Source organism: Geospiza fortis, unplaced genomic scaffold (genome assembly GCF_000277835.1).
Source record: "Geospiza fortis unplaced genomic scaffold, GeoFor_1.0 scaffold112, whole genome shotgun sequence".
NCBI classification, from domain to species: Eukaryota; Metazoa; Chordata; class Aves; order Passeriformes; family Thraupidae; genus Geospiza; species Geospiza fortis.
The window spans coordinates 3,053,179-3,068,191 of record NW_005054298.1 but is presented as its reverse complement, the minus strand read 5'-3'; the positions used below and the strand labels follow the sequence as shown (position 1 = coordinate 3,068,191).

General features: G+C 38.2%; 1 protein-coding gene across 1 annotated transcript in view; it reads right to left on the bottom strand.

Moving 5' to 3' along the window:
- Positions 1-7,806, bottom strand: part of LRP1B (LDL receptor related protein 1B) — a 481,313-nt gene extending 473,507 nt beyond the window's left edge. The window contains exons 1-2 of the mRNA XM_031057232.1: positions 7,518-7,806; positions 581-706 (exon numbers count right to left, since the gene is read on the bottom strand). Of these exons, the coding sequence (XP_030913092.1) occupies positions 581-706; positions 7,518-7,806 (415 nt within the window). The remainder of the gene's footprint in view (positions 1-580; positions 707-7,517) is intronic.
- Between the last annotated feature and the right edge of the window lie 7,207 nt (positions 7,807-15,013).

Here is a 15,013-nt window from a genome sequence, read left to right as displayed (position 1 = left end):
GGTTGTTACTCGGGTGTTCAAAAGCTCTTAGCCACATTAAAAACAAAAAAAAAACCCCAAAAAGGTCTTCACTATAATTAAATATGCTTTATTAAAGCTTTCCATCATCTTCCTTTCTTTGTTTATTTCCCCCCTCACAGCTCTCACATCATCTTTCATTTTTCCCTTTGATGTTTGTATGCTTTTCATATTTGTATTGAAAATATTTTGCACTCTTCCACCCCAGCTCCCCCTAAATGTACTGAGAGGAGCACATTTTCCTGTGCCTGACTCTGCCTGTCCCTCTGAGCCCATGGGCAGCTGGGGGAGAGCAGAGGGCACACATGCTCCAGTGCCAGTGCTCGTGACAGAATGGCACAAGAACAAAACACCTTCCATCCCATCCATTGCTTGTGTCTCTCACCCACACTAAGAATGTAACCTGCTCCCCTCAACCTGCTGTTCCTCAACAAGAACATCCATGCAGGATTGATCAAACAAAATGGAATCTGCCCTTCCAGTTGTATAGTCAGTGTGACTGAAAAGGTTTCAGTTTAAAGGGAGATGAAAGCAAAGAGCAGCTCCTCTCAGCTTTACTTACAGGTGTCTAAGGACTCATCAGAATCATCGGGACAGTCGGGCTCCCCGTCACACAGCCAGTGCCAGGACACACAAGTGACACCATCGTGGCACAGGAACTCCCCTACGTCACACGAGGGGTGCTCTTCTGGAAATGAGAATGGATTAGAGTGAAATGGTTAAAGGTGAAGGGAAAAAATAAAATGGCACAATGAAAATCAAAAGTGGAGATAAAACGATTCAAAAAGCAAAAATCAAAGCGAATGATAGGAATGACATGAAGCAATAATTTAGTGGTATCTGATACCCTCACTTAGGGAGCTCTAAGATCCAGCTGAGGGTTCAGTGGGAGCTGCCCATCACCCTTCCAACCTGACAGGAACAACATCACCATGAACTACTTGTATGGAATAAAATTTTAAGAAAATCTGCTTTTCTCTATATATTTCAGCATGAAGTAAATTTGCTTACTAGATAGAAACCAACAAGATTTAATGGCATGTTACCAGCAGGGAGGTTCCCAACTTGCCTCTCCTGCCACAGAAATTATTTTTAAATTGTTTCAAGTAATCAAATTTTCCAAGATGTATTTTTGCAAGCAAAGTTCTACTTAAAAAAACCCAAAAAAGTTCTACTTAAAAAAATCTATTTTCAACTATTTCCTTAGACACCTTTTAATGACCATATCCTTCCTCCATTTTATATAAAAATTATTTTATAGTTCACATGACAAATTAGCAAACAAAGAATTTAAAGTCAACACTGGGGCACCTTGAAAACAATGGCTTTTAAAAGAGGGCAATTCTGGAAGTTTGGCACACCCACTCTATCTGCTGCATTCAACCACCACAGCCTGATGTCCTTGAGATCTAGAGTTAATTAACTCAAGACTATTCCATCATTATTCAATGTAAAACTATTCTAATATTAATTAAAGCTCACAAAACCTCTGTGCAATATATTATATTCATTTTATCAATATATAAATTACAGTAGTGTCTTCCACAAGGTTACATTGCAGATTGCTGGGAAAAGGTTTCCTCATTATTCTTACACTGGCACAAGAGAGAAATAACTTCACTGGAGTCAATACTGCCACAAAGACATAAAACCAAGAATAAAGGAGGAGACAAAACCCAATCCACTCATAGATCTCTCCATTGGCTCAGTTCCTCCAAAAATCACGGGATGTATTACCACTAAAGGAAAAAAACAACAAAAATCCTTTATTAGAGTAATAATTTAATAATTTCCTGTGTGCAGGTCTCATTTCCAAGGTCAGGTTCTCAACTACTGATGCCATTCAATTTCACAACAAGCCAAATTTGCAACTACTATGTAGATATATTTCATATTTCTTAAAATAACTGTATCACAACTTCTTTTAAGCCTGCAAGAACGAAAGGATTTTTGTTATATCTTAATTCCTTCCCCTCAACAGCAAAAATGAGCAACTGGATAATTAAGAGTGGAAGTTTACATGGAGTGGTTTTGCTTAAAGCTTTCAGGGAGATGATTAAAGGCCCTGCTTTGATAGCACATCTTGAAAAACCATCCTGGAAGTCAGAAAGAGGGAGGGAGTTTGGCAAGTTTTAGCATTTCAAAGATGTAGAGTAGTGTGAGAAACACACAGAAGAACTCTAAAATATTTGGTTTTAGAGTATGCTTGAAACCCATGATACATTTCTGCTTTTACAAGAGGATGAACTGTAATTTTCTGTGTAATGCACATCTGCTTCTAACAGACCTGGAAATATTAAAACTAGCATTGCCAAACATGTCCACTTATTTATTCAGCTCTGGAATGATTATTCCTCAGAGCAAAAAATAGTTGAAAATTCTTTCATTATTAAGAGTAACAAAATTATTTATTTATTTAGAGAGGCTTCTGAACTGACAGCTAAGTGGAAAATATTACCGAATAAATATAGAAATGTAAAGTTGTGAAAACACTTCTACAGTCAAGGTCACACAAGCAAATCTCCCCAAATAACTCCATGTACAGCACCTACAGAATAGAAATCTTGTCTGCAACAAAACCTGGCAGGGTGATTATCCCTTCCTCAGTGCAACTGCTTCTTTCAAACCTGCAGATGGTCACACATGTCTACACAAAAAAAATCTTGCATTTGCTTCTCTTTTGGGCAAAGTTTATTAAAATAGCCTAAGTAACTGGAGATAAAGAAGTTGTAAAAAGCAATTTCACATTGACCTCAGAGTTGAATGTTTGTACTTGAAAAAGGCTTATTTGCTACCTTTTTTAAAAAATGAAAAAATTAAGCTATTTCCATACTATTAACTTATTTCTTTCCATTTTATGCAACAATACAGAATTTATGGAGATCTAAGCTTTTTATATTATCTACCTTGAGAAAAACTTAGCAGAGTGAAAAAATCACTAACTTATAAAACACTTTGAAAAATAGATTTTGTTTAGCAGTTTAATATTACCTCAGGGTTTTATTGGCTCTGAAAGTGCTTTCTCAAATGTTTTTGTTTTGCATAACCACAGAACTATTTTTATTTTCAGCTGTTTTCTTTACAGAATGAATTTGACCAGTTAATTACAAACATGCACTAATTAGTGGGCTTTAAAAAAAATAAAACAAAAAATCACAACAACCCTCTTGCTGAAAAATAGTCATCTATGATGGCCCAGAAGTAAAACAGCTCTTTTCAGTGACATCTTTCTCTTTCTGTAATGTGTGAGCTGTGCAGGAAAGCTCCCAGCGGATGGGAAAATTCACGTTTTTAACATCCCAGTTGTCTGAGATGCAGAGCAGATGGTGAGAAATCATCCCTCTATGGGTAAATGAAAGCCTTGCCTCCCTAAGGATACTACTCCTATGCTCCCATCCTATGCTGCAAACACCTGGCAGTGCCTCTTAGAAGGAAAGTTTAAAAAAAGAAATAGAAAACCTGGTGCCTTTGTTTAAAGTCAATGTTCTCACAGCCAAAAACACGGTGATTTATTTTTTTTTAAGACAATTTTTTTTTAAAGAAGACGAAGCTCAAAATCTTCATTAGGAAAGCAACTATAATTACATTGTATGAAATTACATTGAACTTGGAAAATCAAAATTCCATTATGATGCTAAAAGAAAGAAAAAAAAAAAAAGGAAGCAAATCAATCAACCAACCAGCACACAAGGCAGTGGGTGATGTCTGCCAGGACCAGGAATGCTCCTGGATTAAAAAGGCATTTGCCTCTGTAAACTTGCATTCAGCTCCTAAATAAGTAGGGATGAAGATCGCTGCCTGTGGTCACTGTTTAGGGTCATAGGGATCTGGATCTTTCCTATTTGAGGGAATGCAATGAAGAAAAGCATGTCAACAGATCTAAATGGGAAATAACATTTATATAATTGAGGGCTCTCCAGCTCAGTCACGAGACTGGAAACAATTTGCCGTGAATGTAATTAAGAACTGCCTTGGTCAAGGAACCAGGTGCCCAGAGAAGCTGCAGAATTCCAGAATTGTGCTTCCCATTTCCAGCAGTCCTTGCTTGGGCACTCTGTGGATCTGCCAGGCTCCTGCTGTGGCCCTGGTGACCCCCCCAGCCACTTCCATGGGAGCTGCTTGGTGCTCTGTCTTCCGAGCGCTTCCAGCTCCATCTGCCAAGAGCACCTGAGAGAGCCCAAAAAAACAAACCTCCCATATGGCAACGCTCTTCAAAGAGCAAAACTCAGCCTAATAAAGTCTTGATCTGCTAAAGCAGGGAGCCTGCTCATTAGGCTTTCACTAAATATTCAGAAAAACCACATGTGCACGCTAACCCAAAAAGCACATTCCTAGAGAAGCTTTTGAAGGATATGATACAAGCACGATGGGAATGAATGCTCAAGGATTAGAGATCATCAGAACATCATATTTAAAAGCTTTTATAGTAATACCTTAAGATCCGTGAGAAGGAAGAATGCCTCACTAATTGATTTCATTTAATTTTGCACTTAAAAAAATATTTTCACTGTGTTTCAAGTGAAACAAACAAACAAAAAAAGCTGAAATTTTCAATTCTCTCTCCATTTTCAATGAAGAGGGCAAGAAAAGATGCACATAGAGTAGGGGGATGTGTGTGAGCATGCTTTCTTTTTCCACTTGAGAATGGTTAGATCAAGGAATGAACCATGAAATCCATGAATAAAAATGACAAACTGATAGACCTCCGCTGGTTTGTCCTTTAGCTGCATACCCAGAAAAAAAATCATAGGAGAGAAAAGGAATTTCCTGCCAAAGTAGCCCCTTTTTGAGCAGGAATAGAACAGAAAGGCCAAGAGTGGTCAGAAAGCTGCAATCCAGCTGTACACTTCCATTGGGATCCACTGGCATCACCTGTCTGTATGACCAGGAATTCTGGCAATGATAACAAATCCATCCTGCCATGTTTCGGGGATGTTACGCAACCAAAAACTTCCACTTTTAAGTTCTTAATTAGTTTTGCTTTGATTTTAATTAAGTTATCTTCATTGCAAGAGTTTAAGAACTCAGAACTATTTTTCCCCCCTCCCAAAAGCATGTTTTCCATTTGGGATTTTCTTTGATCTCTCACTGAAACATGGGAGGGTTTCCATATTAATTTCAGCAAAATTTACTCCAAAGCTGAAAAATGTATTCTGGTAGTAATTTATGACAATTCATCACACACTAAAACCTAAATTACTGTAACTGAAAGGGAGATGTGAGGAAAAAGCATGCACAGCATTTCCTACTTATGAATTTCAGACTTTTTATATAACACTTTTGAAATCTTTCATACCTTTGGAGTTAAATCTACATTTTTAGAGCCCAGCACAGAGTAAAACATTTATGTTTTGGCCACACTAAACTACAGACAAAATCCTTGAGATTCGTCTTGCAAAACAGCAAACAGAGTTTTACATTCGGGGTATAAAAATATTATTATGATACCATTTATTTCTGTCTTACTTGGTTCAGTGTAATGCTGTGTTCAAAGTTATGACATTTTATTTACAGAACCCAAAAATCTCTCACAAGATCTACCAAGCCCTGATTTGTGCTTCCACAATGCAAAGGGGCTTAGAAAGCTGCTGGTGTGTTCACATGTAGCATTCTAAACAGGAATACAGATGTTCTATGTGTATTTATTCAGCTCTAGGCATTATAGTTATCACTTATTCAGCATTTACTAATCAGCTAATTGCTTTATCCATAAGCAAGGCTCACGCACAGGTACCTGTCAGTAAAAGCACCATATGCTCAGTTTAAGCCACATGTGTTTAAATTCCATGTGTAAACTTTCCTCAGTCTTCACATCTGCCATCCAGCAAGGTCACAGGCATCTTATTTGGCATCTGTGGAGTGACACTGGACATCCTAGATCTCACTCCATAATATTCATGCTCAAATTCCTTATTTACACCACACAGCTGCAAGACTTCCTCATATTTTTTGGACTTGCTCTGTGTTACTATAATTCATGGATCAGATTAAGCAAATATTGAGAGAGGTCAGTACTAACAGGAAGATGAGAAACAACTATTGAATTATGAAAATCCTGGAGCATTTTTGGAAGTGGGCAGGTGATAAGTGTAGGGACTGTCTTGTTTCTTGGGTTTTTTGGCTCTTTCTTTGCCAAAAACATTTTTCCATTAAGAGTGGAGACACCAAGTTCCCTCCTGGATTTGAGCAAGAGAAGGTTATTCAAACTCAGCTTGGCACAATCTATGGACAGAGAAATTTAAGAAATACTAAGATAATGAGAAACACCCAAATATTCCTGAGCCAATTTTTATCTAATCAACAAAGGGTCACAGAAAAATACCTATCTCAGCAAACTACAAAATGACATGATAGTTAAGCTCCTTAATGGCTCAAAAATACCACAGAATAGCCAGGTGCCTCCTCTAACACAATAGAGACCCTAATAGAAACACATTACCTGCAATCCTGCCATTTGCCAATCCCTGCTCCCAGTAGCCCTACAAAGAAAGGAGGCTGAAGGCCAAACAAGCGCCCTCTGAACCTTTTCTTCACAATTATCCTTCACCTCCTTGAAAGCTGGAGGAAACATGCAAAGACATTCCCCAGGGTGAAGTGGTCCTTCTTTCCAAACAGCCTGACGTGGATTCAATGTAAATGTCAGAGTGGAGGGTCAAAGTGACCATCACTTATCCCTCTGTGTGTGAGGAGTGACAAGCCCTGTAGCAGAGTCAACAAGGTGCCCTTTCAGCTGCTGACAGCCAGTGCCAGGGTGAACATGAGCAAAAATGTTCTTGCTTGTGGAAAGCCTTCAAAGGCTCCCACTGAAACAACCCTTCTTTCTTCCCCATGTCAGAGAAAAAAATGACTTTGAAAAAAGCATTTATATGGAATATGAAAACCTCTGAGCCTTTCCACTACCTTAGCCTGTATTATCATAGTGTGCTCATAAAATTGTAATTTCATTTCCTATTTGACAGGAAAAAATGTTTGCAAAATAACTTGAAAAAGTTAATAAATATACAGGAATAAAAAATAGGTTTTTATAAGGGATGGCAAGTATCTTAGAAAGACCCTTCACAGGAGCTCTTATATAAGAACCCTTCCTATACACTTGGATGTCACAGACACATTTTATGAAAAATCCTTTCCTTAGGACTTTTTCTCCTGAGAAGCTGAAAGGCCTCAGAAACAAAATGCAAACAATGATTATCTGCTGCTGTGGTATGCAACAGGTGCATCTCTGATCGGTCTCATGTGGTTGTTTCTAATTAATGGCCAATCACAGTCCAGCTGTCCAGACTGTCTCGGTCAGTCACAAGCCTTTGTTATCATTCCTTTTCTATTCTTAGCTATCCTTCTGATGAAATCCTTTCTTCTATTCTTTTAGTATAGTTTTAATATAATATATATCATAAAATAATAAACCAGCCTTCTGAAACATGGGGTCAACATTCTCGTCTCTTCCCTCATCCAAAGCCCCCTGTGAACACCACCACATTTGGATAAGCAACACAAACTTTCACATGAAAAAGGAATTCTAGGAGCCATGACTTGAACAACACATTTCTTGTACACAGACGTGTTCCCTGCTTCATCAGGAGGCTCAATGGAGAAAACACTGAGGTTTTCAGCTGCTCCCAGGATCAAACCTCCAGAAGGTCTGACAGGCAAACTCCTGAAGAGCACAAGGAATGAGCAGACGGATGGGGACTGAGGACAAGTCACCCGGCGCAATTTCAAACCCAGCGCGCCACAGTGCGCCACTCGCTGTGCCTCCAAGCAGGACTTCAAATGAATCTTTTTCATCTCCTAGTTCTTGGAATTTAGATATTTCCAACTTACACTTCTTCCTTCACTGAGCTGTAAAGCTTCCAAATTCAATTATAACATTTCCACAACAAAATTGCTTCTTTTTCTTAAAGCGGGATGGAAATCCCAACTTGAGACAGATTATTTAAATAAATGCCACACAAAATATTTTCTCTTTTGAAGGCTGAAACATTCGTTACATAGCTTATTACAATACCTTTGATAAGCCCTCTGCTGAGCAGATGTTCTATCATCGTGAATTTTCACATATGAACGTTTTTAGCAAATACTAAAAGATAATTAATTTAGATAAATTTCATCTATCAAAGGGTAATCAATGATGTCATTGTTTTAATTTGGTAGTTTTCTTACCATGTAAAACATCACAAAGCCATTTCACTTGAATATACTTCAAACTGTAATAGAATGACATCTGTCTACACAAGGAAGGAAAAGCACATAAACTGTTGAGATATTTTAAGATACTGGGAACATTATGGGAATATTGAAAAGAAAAAAATAGGCTCTACTTACCCTCACTTTGAATAAAAGTAAAGTTATCAGTTTTCTTTTAAAGCACAGATAATTTTATGAGGGAAAGATATAGATAGGTAAGATCTAGGTGTCTCAGATGACTGCATAATTGGGAAAACAAAGTTATACTGAGAAAACAGAGAAAATAAGTTACCATAAAGGATTAAAAAATTAAAAGCAGTAAGGAAGGAATTATAAAGTATCTGGATTGAATTGAACCATCTTCTTTACTTTCTCTTTTATTTCCCTGGAGGAAGATGTTGAGGCTGTGTTAGCATTGCTGCTTGATTTGCTTGCTTGTTTTAGGACTCAAGCACAAATTTTATTCCTTTTGCCATACCCAAAAATTCATCTTGGATAGGATACCAAAAAAGTTAATCCTTAAATCAGATAATCTTCTACCAGCTGAATGGTTTGTTCTCATGAAGCTCCCCAGTCCAGCTCCCTCACAGGTTGTCCATGCAGCTCTTGGATGCAGCAGTGGAATTCCTGCCCTGCCTGGCTCCTCTTCCAGCAGATCCTGTATCTGCTCCAGCAGGCTCTGATCCCATTTACCCAGATTCTGCTCTAGAGCAGCAGCACGGGACCATCCATCCTCCCTGCCCACTGCTGTGTCACTCCAGTGCCACCACTGAGTGCTGCCTGCTCTGCTCAGCACCATCAGTGTCCCCAGACAGGGTGGGGCTGATGGACGGCAGCGCTGAATTATCCTGCAGTAGTTAACACAAAGGGCTGGGGGGGACACAGGGAGGAGATTCCAACTTGCACACAGTTTAACAGCACAAATAAAACACAGAATTTTCCAGAAGATGCCAAGGCTGGAGAAGTGAGAACCAAACTCTTGGAGAAAACCTTCTCAGAAGGCAATGCATTCATTTTTGCAGCTCAAAAGGAAGGAAGCCGTGTCCTACCCTGCCAGGAGAGCCAAGCCTGCTGTCACTAAGCATTGCTCAGAATGCTCCCACTTGAAATGACACAAAATAATGATGAACAGGTTTCAATAGCAGATGGAAGCCTATTACATAATTCGGTTTTAATGACCAGAGAAATCTTAAATATGACGGGTTTGTTTTCTGCAAGAAGAGACTTATATTAAATGGAACAGCCAAATCTGCTTCCGTAAGCAACTGCATATGTTTAATACACATTTGTTTTATATTAGGATAATTAATCTACAGGGAAATGGTGTTAAATAATAAGATAACTTTAAACTATACTTAGTTATTAAAAGCGTGAAAGAACTAGGGGAAAACCAGGCTAAAATTCCTTTCTAAATAGTGTCTATATAAAGAGCTAGAAGGAAAATCTCATTACCAGGGTAAACTATTTTATTCAGGTTGGATGTCACCAAATATTAAAAATATAATAGTCATATTAGAAACTTGTAACTAAAATAATCTGTTTCCCATATAAACCTTTAAAAAATTACTCTAATCCTACACATTTATGCTGGGCCCTACTGAAATTGTATCCATTATTTTAAATAACTACAATCAACAGTTCTAAGTTAAATTGTAAGAATTAAGTAAAAGGCACACCAAAGGGTCACTTAATATAGATTTAATTGCAATTTAACAGTTGGGAAAGTAGTTACAATTGCGATCTTCTGCAGTTCAGGTCTGACTTTCTTGATAGCATGATCCAAGACCGATAATTTAAGGTGTAATTTGGAAATGCATACACTGAATAATAATTTTCACACCACTAGAGAGCAATGTATTGTGATATTAGGTGCTGCTATCAGTAGGTCTTCAATGTTATTTTCAGAACAGGCAAAAATATTATTCACAGGCAGCAAGACACAACATTTAGCAAAAGGTTTCTGCTAAAATATTTTAAATGGTATTTTGCAGGGCAGCTTGCATTTCACCCAAAAAGTCCACGCTACAAAGAAGGATCAAAGTAAAAAGTAAAAGACAGATGTGACATCAGCCTGGTGTCACTCAGCTACCTACAAACAAGTGGTGAAACCCTCTCTGCTTGGATTTATTGCCCCACTGTGAGTGACCACAGGCAGGATTAATGAGCCCATCCACCCACTGGCTCCTCAGAAACAAGGAGGAAATGGCCCAAGCCTCACACTAAGGAGAGGAGTTGGATTGATAAAAGGATGAGAAGATGATTACAGACTTCAAGACTGGACTGATAACAAAACCCTTTTTTTTTTTTTAAAGGGAGCCAAGAGTCACCTTTCTCTGTCAAGAGCTTTGCTGCAGGAACAAGCTCTTGTCCTAAGTTGCATTCTACAGTCACCACTGGTTCATCATGCAAGGAAAACCAAGTACTACTGCTCAAAATTATTAAATGTTACTAAAAAAAATCATAAACCATTTATCTACTGATGTTAAAAAAAAAATTAATACAATTATATGTAAATTAAACATTGAATTATTCAAAGGCAAACAAAATCCAAGGAACCATCAGTTTGGATAATTATTCCTTTGATTTATTAAGATAATGTCTATTATAATTCTGTAAAAAAAACAGTTATCAAAACAGATACAAGGGAAACAGACAACTATGGATATGTTATCAAGCAACTTGGTCAAAATAATTTTAAAAGTTTCTAGCCAAGACATTTGGACACTTGACAAAAATTGAAAGACCCCCACATATCCTTATGGAGGAAACATTTAATTCAAAGGCAGCATTCCTGTGGGAAGGCTTTCCTCAGCTACTGCTTTTTCAAATCCCTGCCATCCCTGAGGCTATTTGTGTCACACAGGATGATCAAGAGAAACAGGCAATTAGAAAATTAAAGACAGTATCAGGAACAGAATCGATAGGATGGGATGCAGGATTACACACAGAGTAAATGTTTTAGTTGCACAAAAACCAAGGAAGAAATAATTTAATTTTTGATGTAACTGCTTTCTTCAATCAGTCCTGGAGTCTGGGGACTGAAGGGTGGCCAAGAAAACTTTTACTTTTAAGAAATTCCACCACGGTCATGGAAATGAGGCTCATAACCCTGATGTGCTGAACAAGGAGTTGGTGGACACCTGAACAAATATGACAGACCCAGGTTTCATAGGGGAAGTTCTCACCACAGAACAGGCTGGAGGAAATCCATCACAAACACAGACTCAGGGTCCTCTCTGTCCCCTCTCTATCCAAAAATCTCTAAGTTATTTTTGAGACTTTCCATATGTGAGGAAACGATAATTACAATTTAAATGATGGCTGAGGAGGCAGGAAAGGAAATAAAGAACTTCATATTCAGAAAAAATCGGTCATCTTTAAATAGAAACTAAAAGGCATGGGACAGGTGGTAAATTCAGGATCAAACCTGCAGATGGAATAATTTTAGCAGGTCAAAAGATGATGGATGTTTAACCTTTGTTAGCAATAGCAGATTTGACTTCATCAGCAGGGGTGCTGAGGATTTTATTACCGGCTTTGTGAGCTGCAGAGATTGTGAAGAGAAAATTAAGCCCTGGTTTTACCACACAAAAAAGTGAACAAAGACTCTCTTTGCATTGAGCTGCTTTGCCTCTAAATGCTGATTCCAGCTCCCCCTTAACTGATTTCATGCATATCGAGGGCGAGCCATTAGTTTATACTGTAAAATACCTAAAATCTTGTCAACTGTCACTTCCATGGTTGTCCCCAGCTACATCCAGGTGCTGCAAAAACTCAAACTATGTCTGCTGGGATTATTAAACAAACATTACAGAGTGTTCTGTAGACTAAACCCTAATTAGGTACAATGTCGGTATTGTAAAAGCACAGTAATTATGGCCCTGCTTGTTCTACTAATTTCCTCAGCACTAAGAATGTAAATTCTCACAGCTAACATGAAAGTGGTAGTTTTCAGTTCAGAAATCTCCTCTCTTCTGATGGGGAAAAAATGCTTCTGTAAAAATAACAAAGCCAGCAGACTCCACTGAATATATATATATGTATGCATATATATAAATTTAAAAACTCCATGGGACTTTGGATCAGGCCACAAGTAAGGAGCTTTTACATCCCTGTGCAAAATGGACCACTTAATAGAGTTAAGTGACACTCATCTTTATACCATCTCCTCCCCTGAGAACAGAGTAACAGCAGCCGCCTACACAGAAAAAACAATATTAGAAAGCATGTATTTTTAGCAACTTTAATTATATTCTAGCATATTTAATTATATTCGAGCAGCAGGAAAGAAAGAGATGCAGAAGCGTACAAGCAGGCAATTTTCCCCAGAAGACAGACACAGCTTCAGAGCTCTGCAGCACAATGATTTCACTTGTGAGTGGGCTCAAGTCAGGGAATTACTGAGGGGACTGCTCTGTTAGTGCTGCACTGGTTTATCCTTAACAATTCCTGCAGAATGTATGTGCACACCCTCCAGAAAGAGATAGTTTGGCTTGATCTATGACCACAGCAATAACAATACTTCTTAAGTGTTTTTTTTTTAGCGGCATCCATTTCCAAGTTTCCCCCAGCTGGTGGTTTGTTAAGAACAGTTCTCTGTACTTTAAGGCATAGAGGTAAAAAACCAGTTTTACCTCTCAAATCCACTGCTGTTAAGAAGCTGTGGACCTGAATGCCAGCCTAGATTGTGCAATATTGTTAATATTTTTAATAAGCATCCAAAGCAAATGATATTCCAGCAATGTAATGGTCAAAAGTCCCAAGGGAGAACCAGAGAAATGGGGTTCTGAACTAACCCAGTTGATGAACTCAAGTAAATTCTTTCAATACACTAAAGGAGCAGCTTTTCTGGGCAGTAGGCTGAGGGAAAATACAGGACAAAACATTCAAATCACTACTGCTGCTGATTATATGTAATCAGACTTTCATCATACCTATTGCTTTTGCTGTGTGCAGGGCATGATGGATCATTTAGATTGCATTTAAGATGCAAGTGAAGAAAAGAGCTTCATCCCATTCATAAAGAACACATTTTCCTGCTGCAAAGTCCGTGCCTCTCCCTGAACAGCTCAAATAACTGCAGGATTTGAAAGAAGCTGAGCTTAGGAAATATTTACATCACAAAGGTAAATGTTTAGATTGGTGGTTTAGTGCAATATTAGTTTGGGGAAATAAAGCCTCATTTCTTGACTGTGAAGGGAGGCAGTTGTGGAGGTGCTGAAGGGCACCTGCATTGCTCAGAGCTGCTGCCTCTGTGTCCAGCCCAACCTGAGGCAGCTCCACGTTTTTAGGATATCAGAGATTTAAAACCTGCAATAGAAAATTACTTTCATAGCGAGCAACAGAGCATCCCATGCATGTTACATTTTCAGGGTGGATGTTATCAGTGTAGACAAAATTACACCCACACCAGAGACTTTCTATTGTAGAAATAAATAACCAGTGAAAGAAACCCTTGCTCAAAATGCCATTGCTTTAAAGAACTGCATTTAAATGCATGAGTTTTACAACCACTATTAAAATAAGTGTTAATAAAAACCACACACTTAGAGCATATGAATATACATTCTTGTGGGGGTGTCTATTACAGCTTCAAGGACCAGCACCAGAAGTAAATACTCCCCAGGTGGCTCAGCCCACTTTCAGCTGAGACAGGGGAAGGATCTGTGAAGATTCCTTCCCACTCTTATTTAAGCAAAACGGAAAGAATTTAAAGCCTGGCAATCAATAACCCAGGCAGAGGCCACCTGCACGATGGGTATAAACATTTTACAGTGCCATTAACACATCCCTGTGCACTTCAAAACTGAACCTTGATGTATTCTTTAATAATCCAGGAGGATTATAATGCTGACGGCAAGTTCTTAGCAAATGAAGTTGTGCTCACTCAGGAATACTTTTTGTCTAAAACTCTGCCAGGAACACGTGCTCTGCTATATCCAATATGATCCCCTTTGCACATTACTGCTGGGGCCAGATGAAGTACCAGCTCTTATACACCAACAAAAAAATTAAAAATATCAAATTATTACTCATTTTATGCTGACAAAAATCATACACAACATCAACTGCTGAATTTATTATTGGAAGACATGTAATAAATATTTTAAATACTTTATTTCTCCAAAATAATTGCAATAGCTGACATTGTGGTGTGACAGTCAAAAAATATTAACTTTCATTTCACTTCCTGTATTTACAGAACAAATACAAGCCTGAATTAGGGCTCAGGGAACGGAATATTTAGTTTGTACAATCTAAATATATCTCCCAGGGAAAAACAATTAATTATCTTTGTTACTGCCACTACTGCTGAGAACAGCTGCAATTTCTGGCTTGCCAAGTTCATGTCATTGAGGGTTATTCCTATTAATATCAATTAAGATCTAAACTGTTTGAGTCTCTACTATAATGATGCTCAAGTAGACTTAAAGTGCTATCTCACAGAAAGCACACCTGTGGCAGAACACTGACACCTGTTTTCTACCTAAAAATAAAAAATAAAAAATAAAAAATGTATCAAGAATTATAGCTATGACCCACTGAAATGTGTTTGAGCGCTGAAATGTATGTGAGGCACATCACTTCATTGATGACCCATGTATTTACTTTCACTTTAAAAGTGTGGTAAAAATTTAGTTCCTGGATTGAATCAGACACTATTGCACCTTCACTTGGGGACTGCCCCTAAAGCTATGACACCCTGGCCATGTGTTCATGTGTTTAAGAAGAGATTGGATGTGGCACTGGGTGCCAGGGTTTAGTTGAGGTGTTGGGGCTGGGTTGGACTCAATGATCTTGGAGGTCT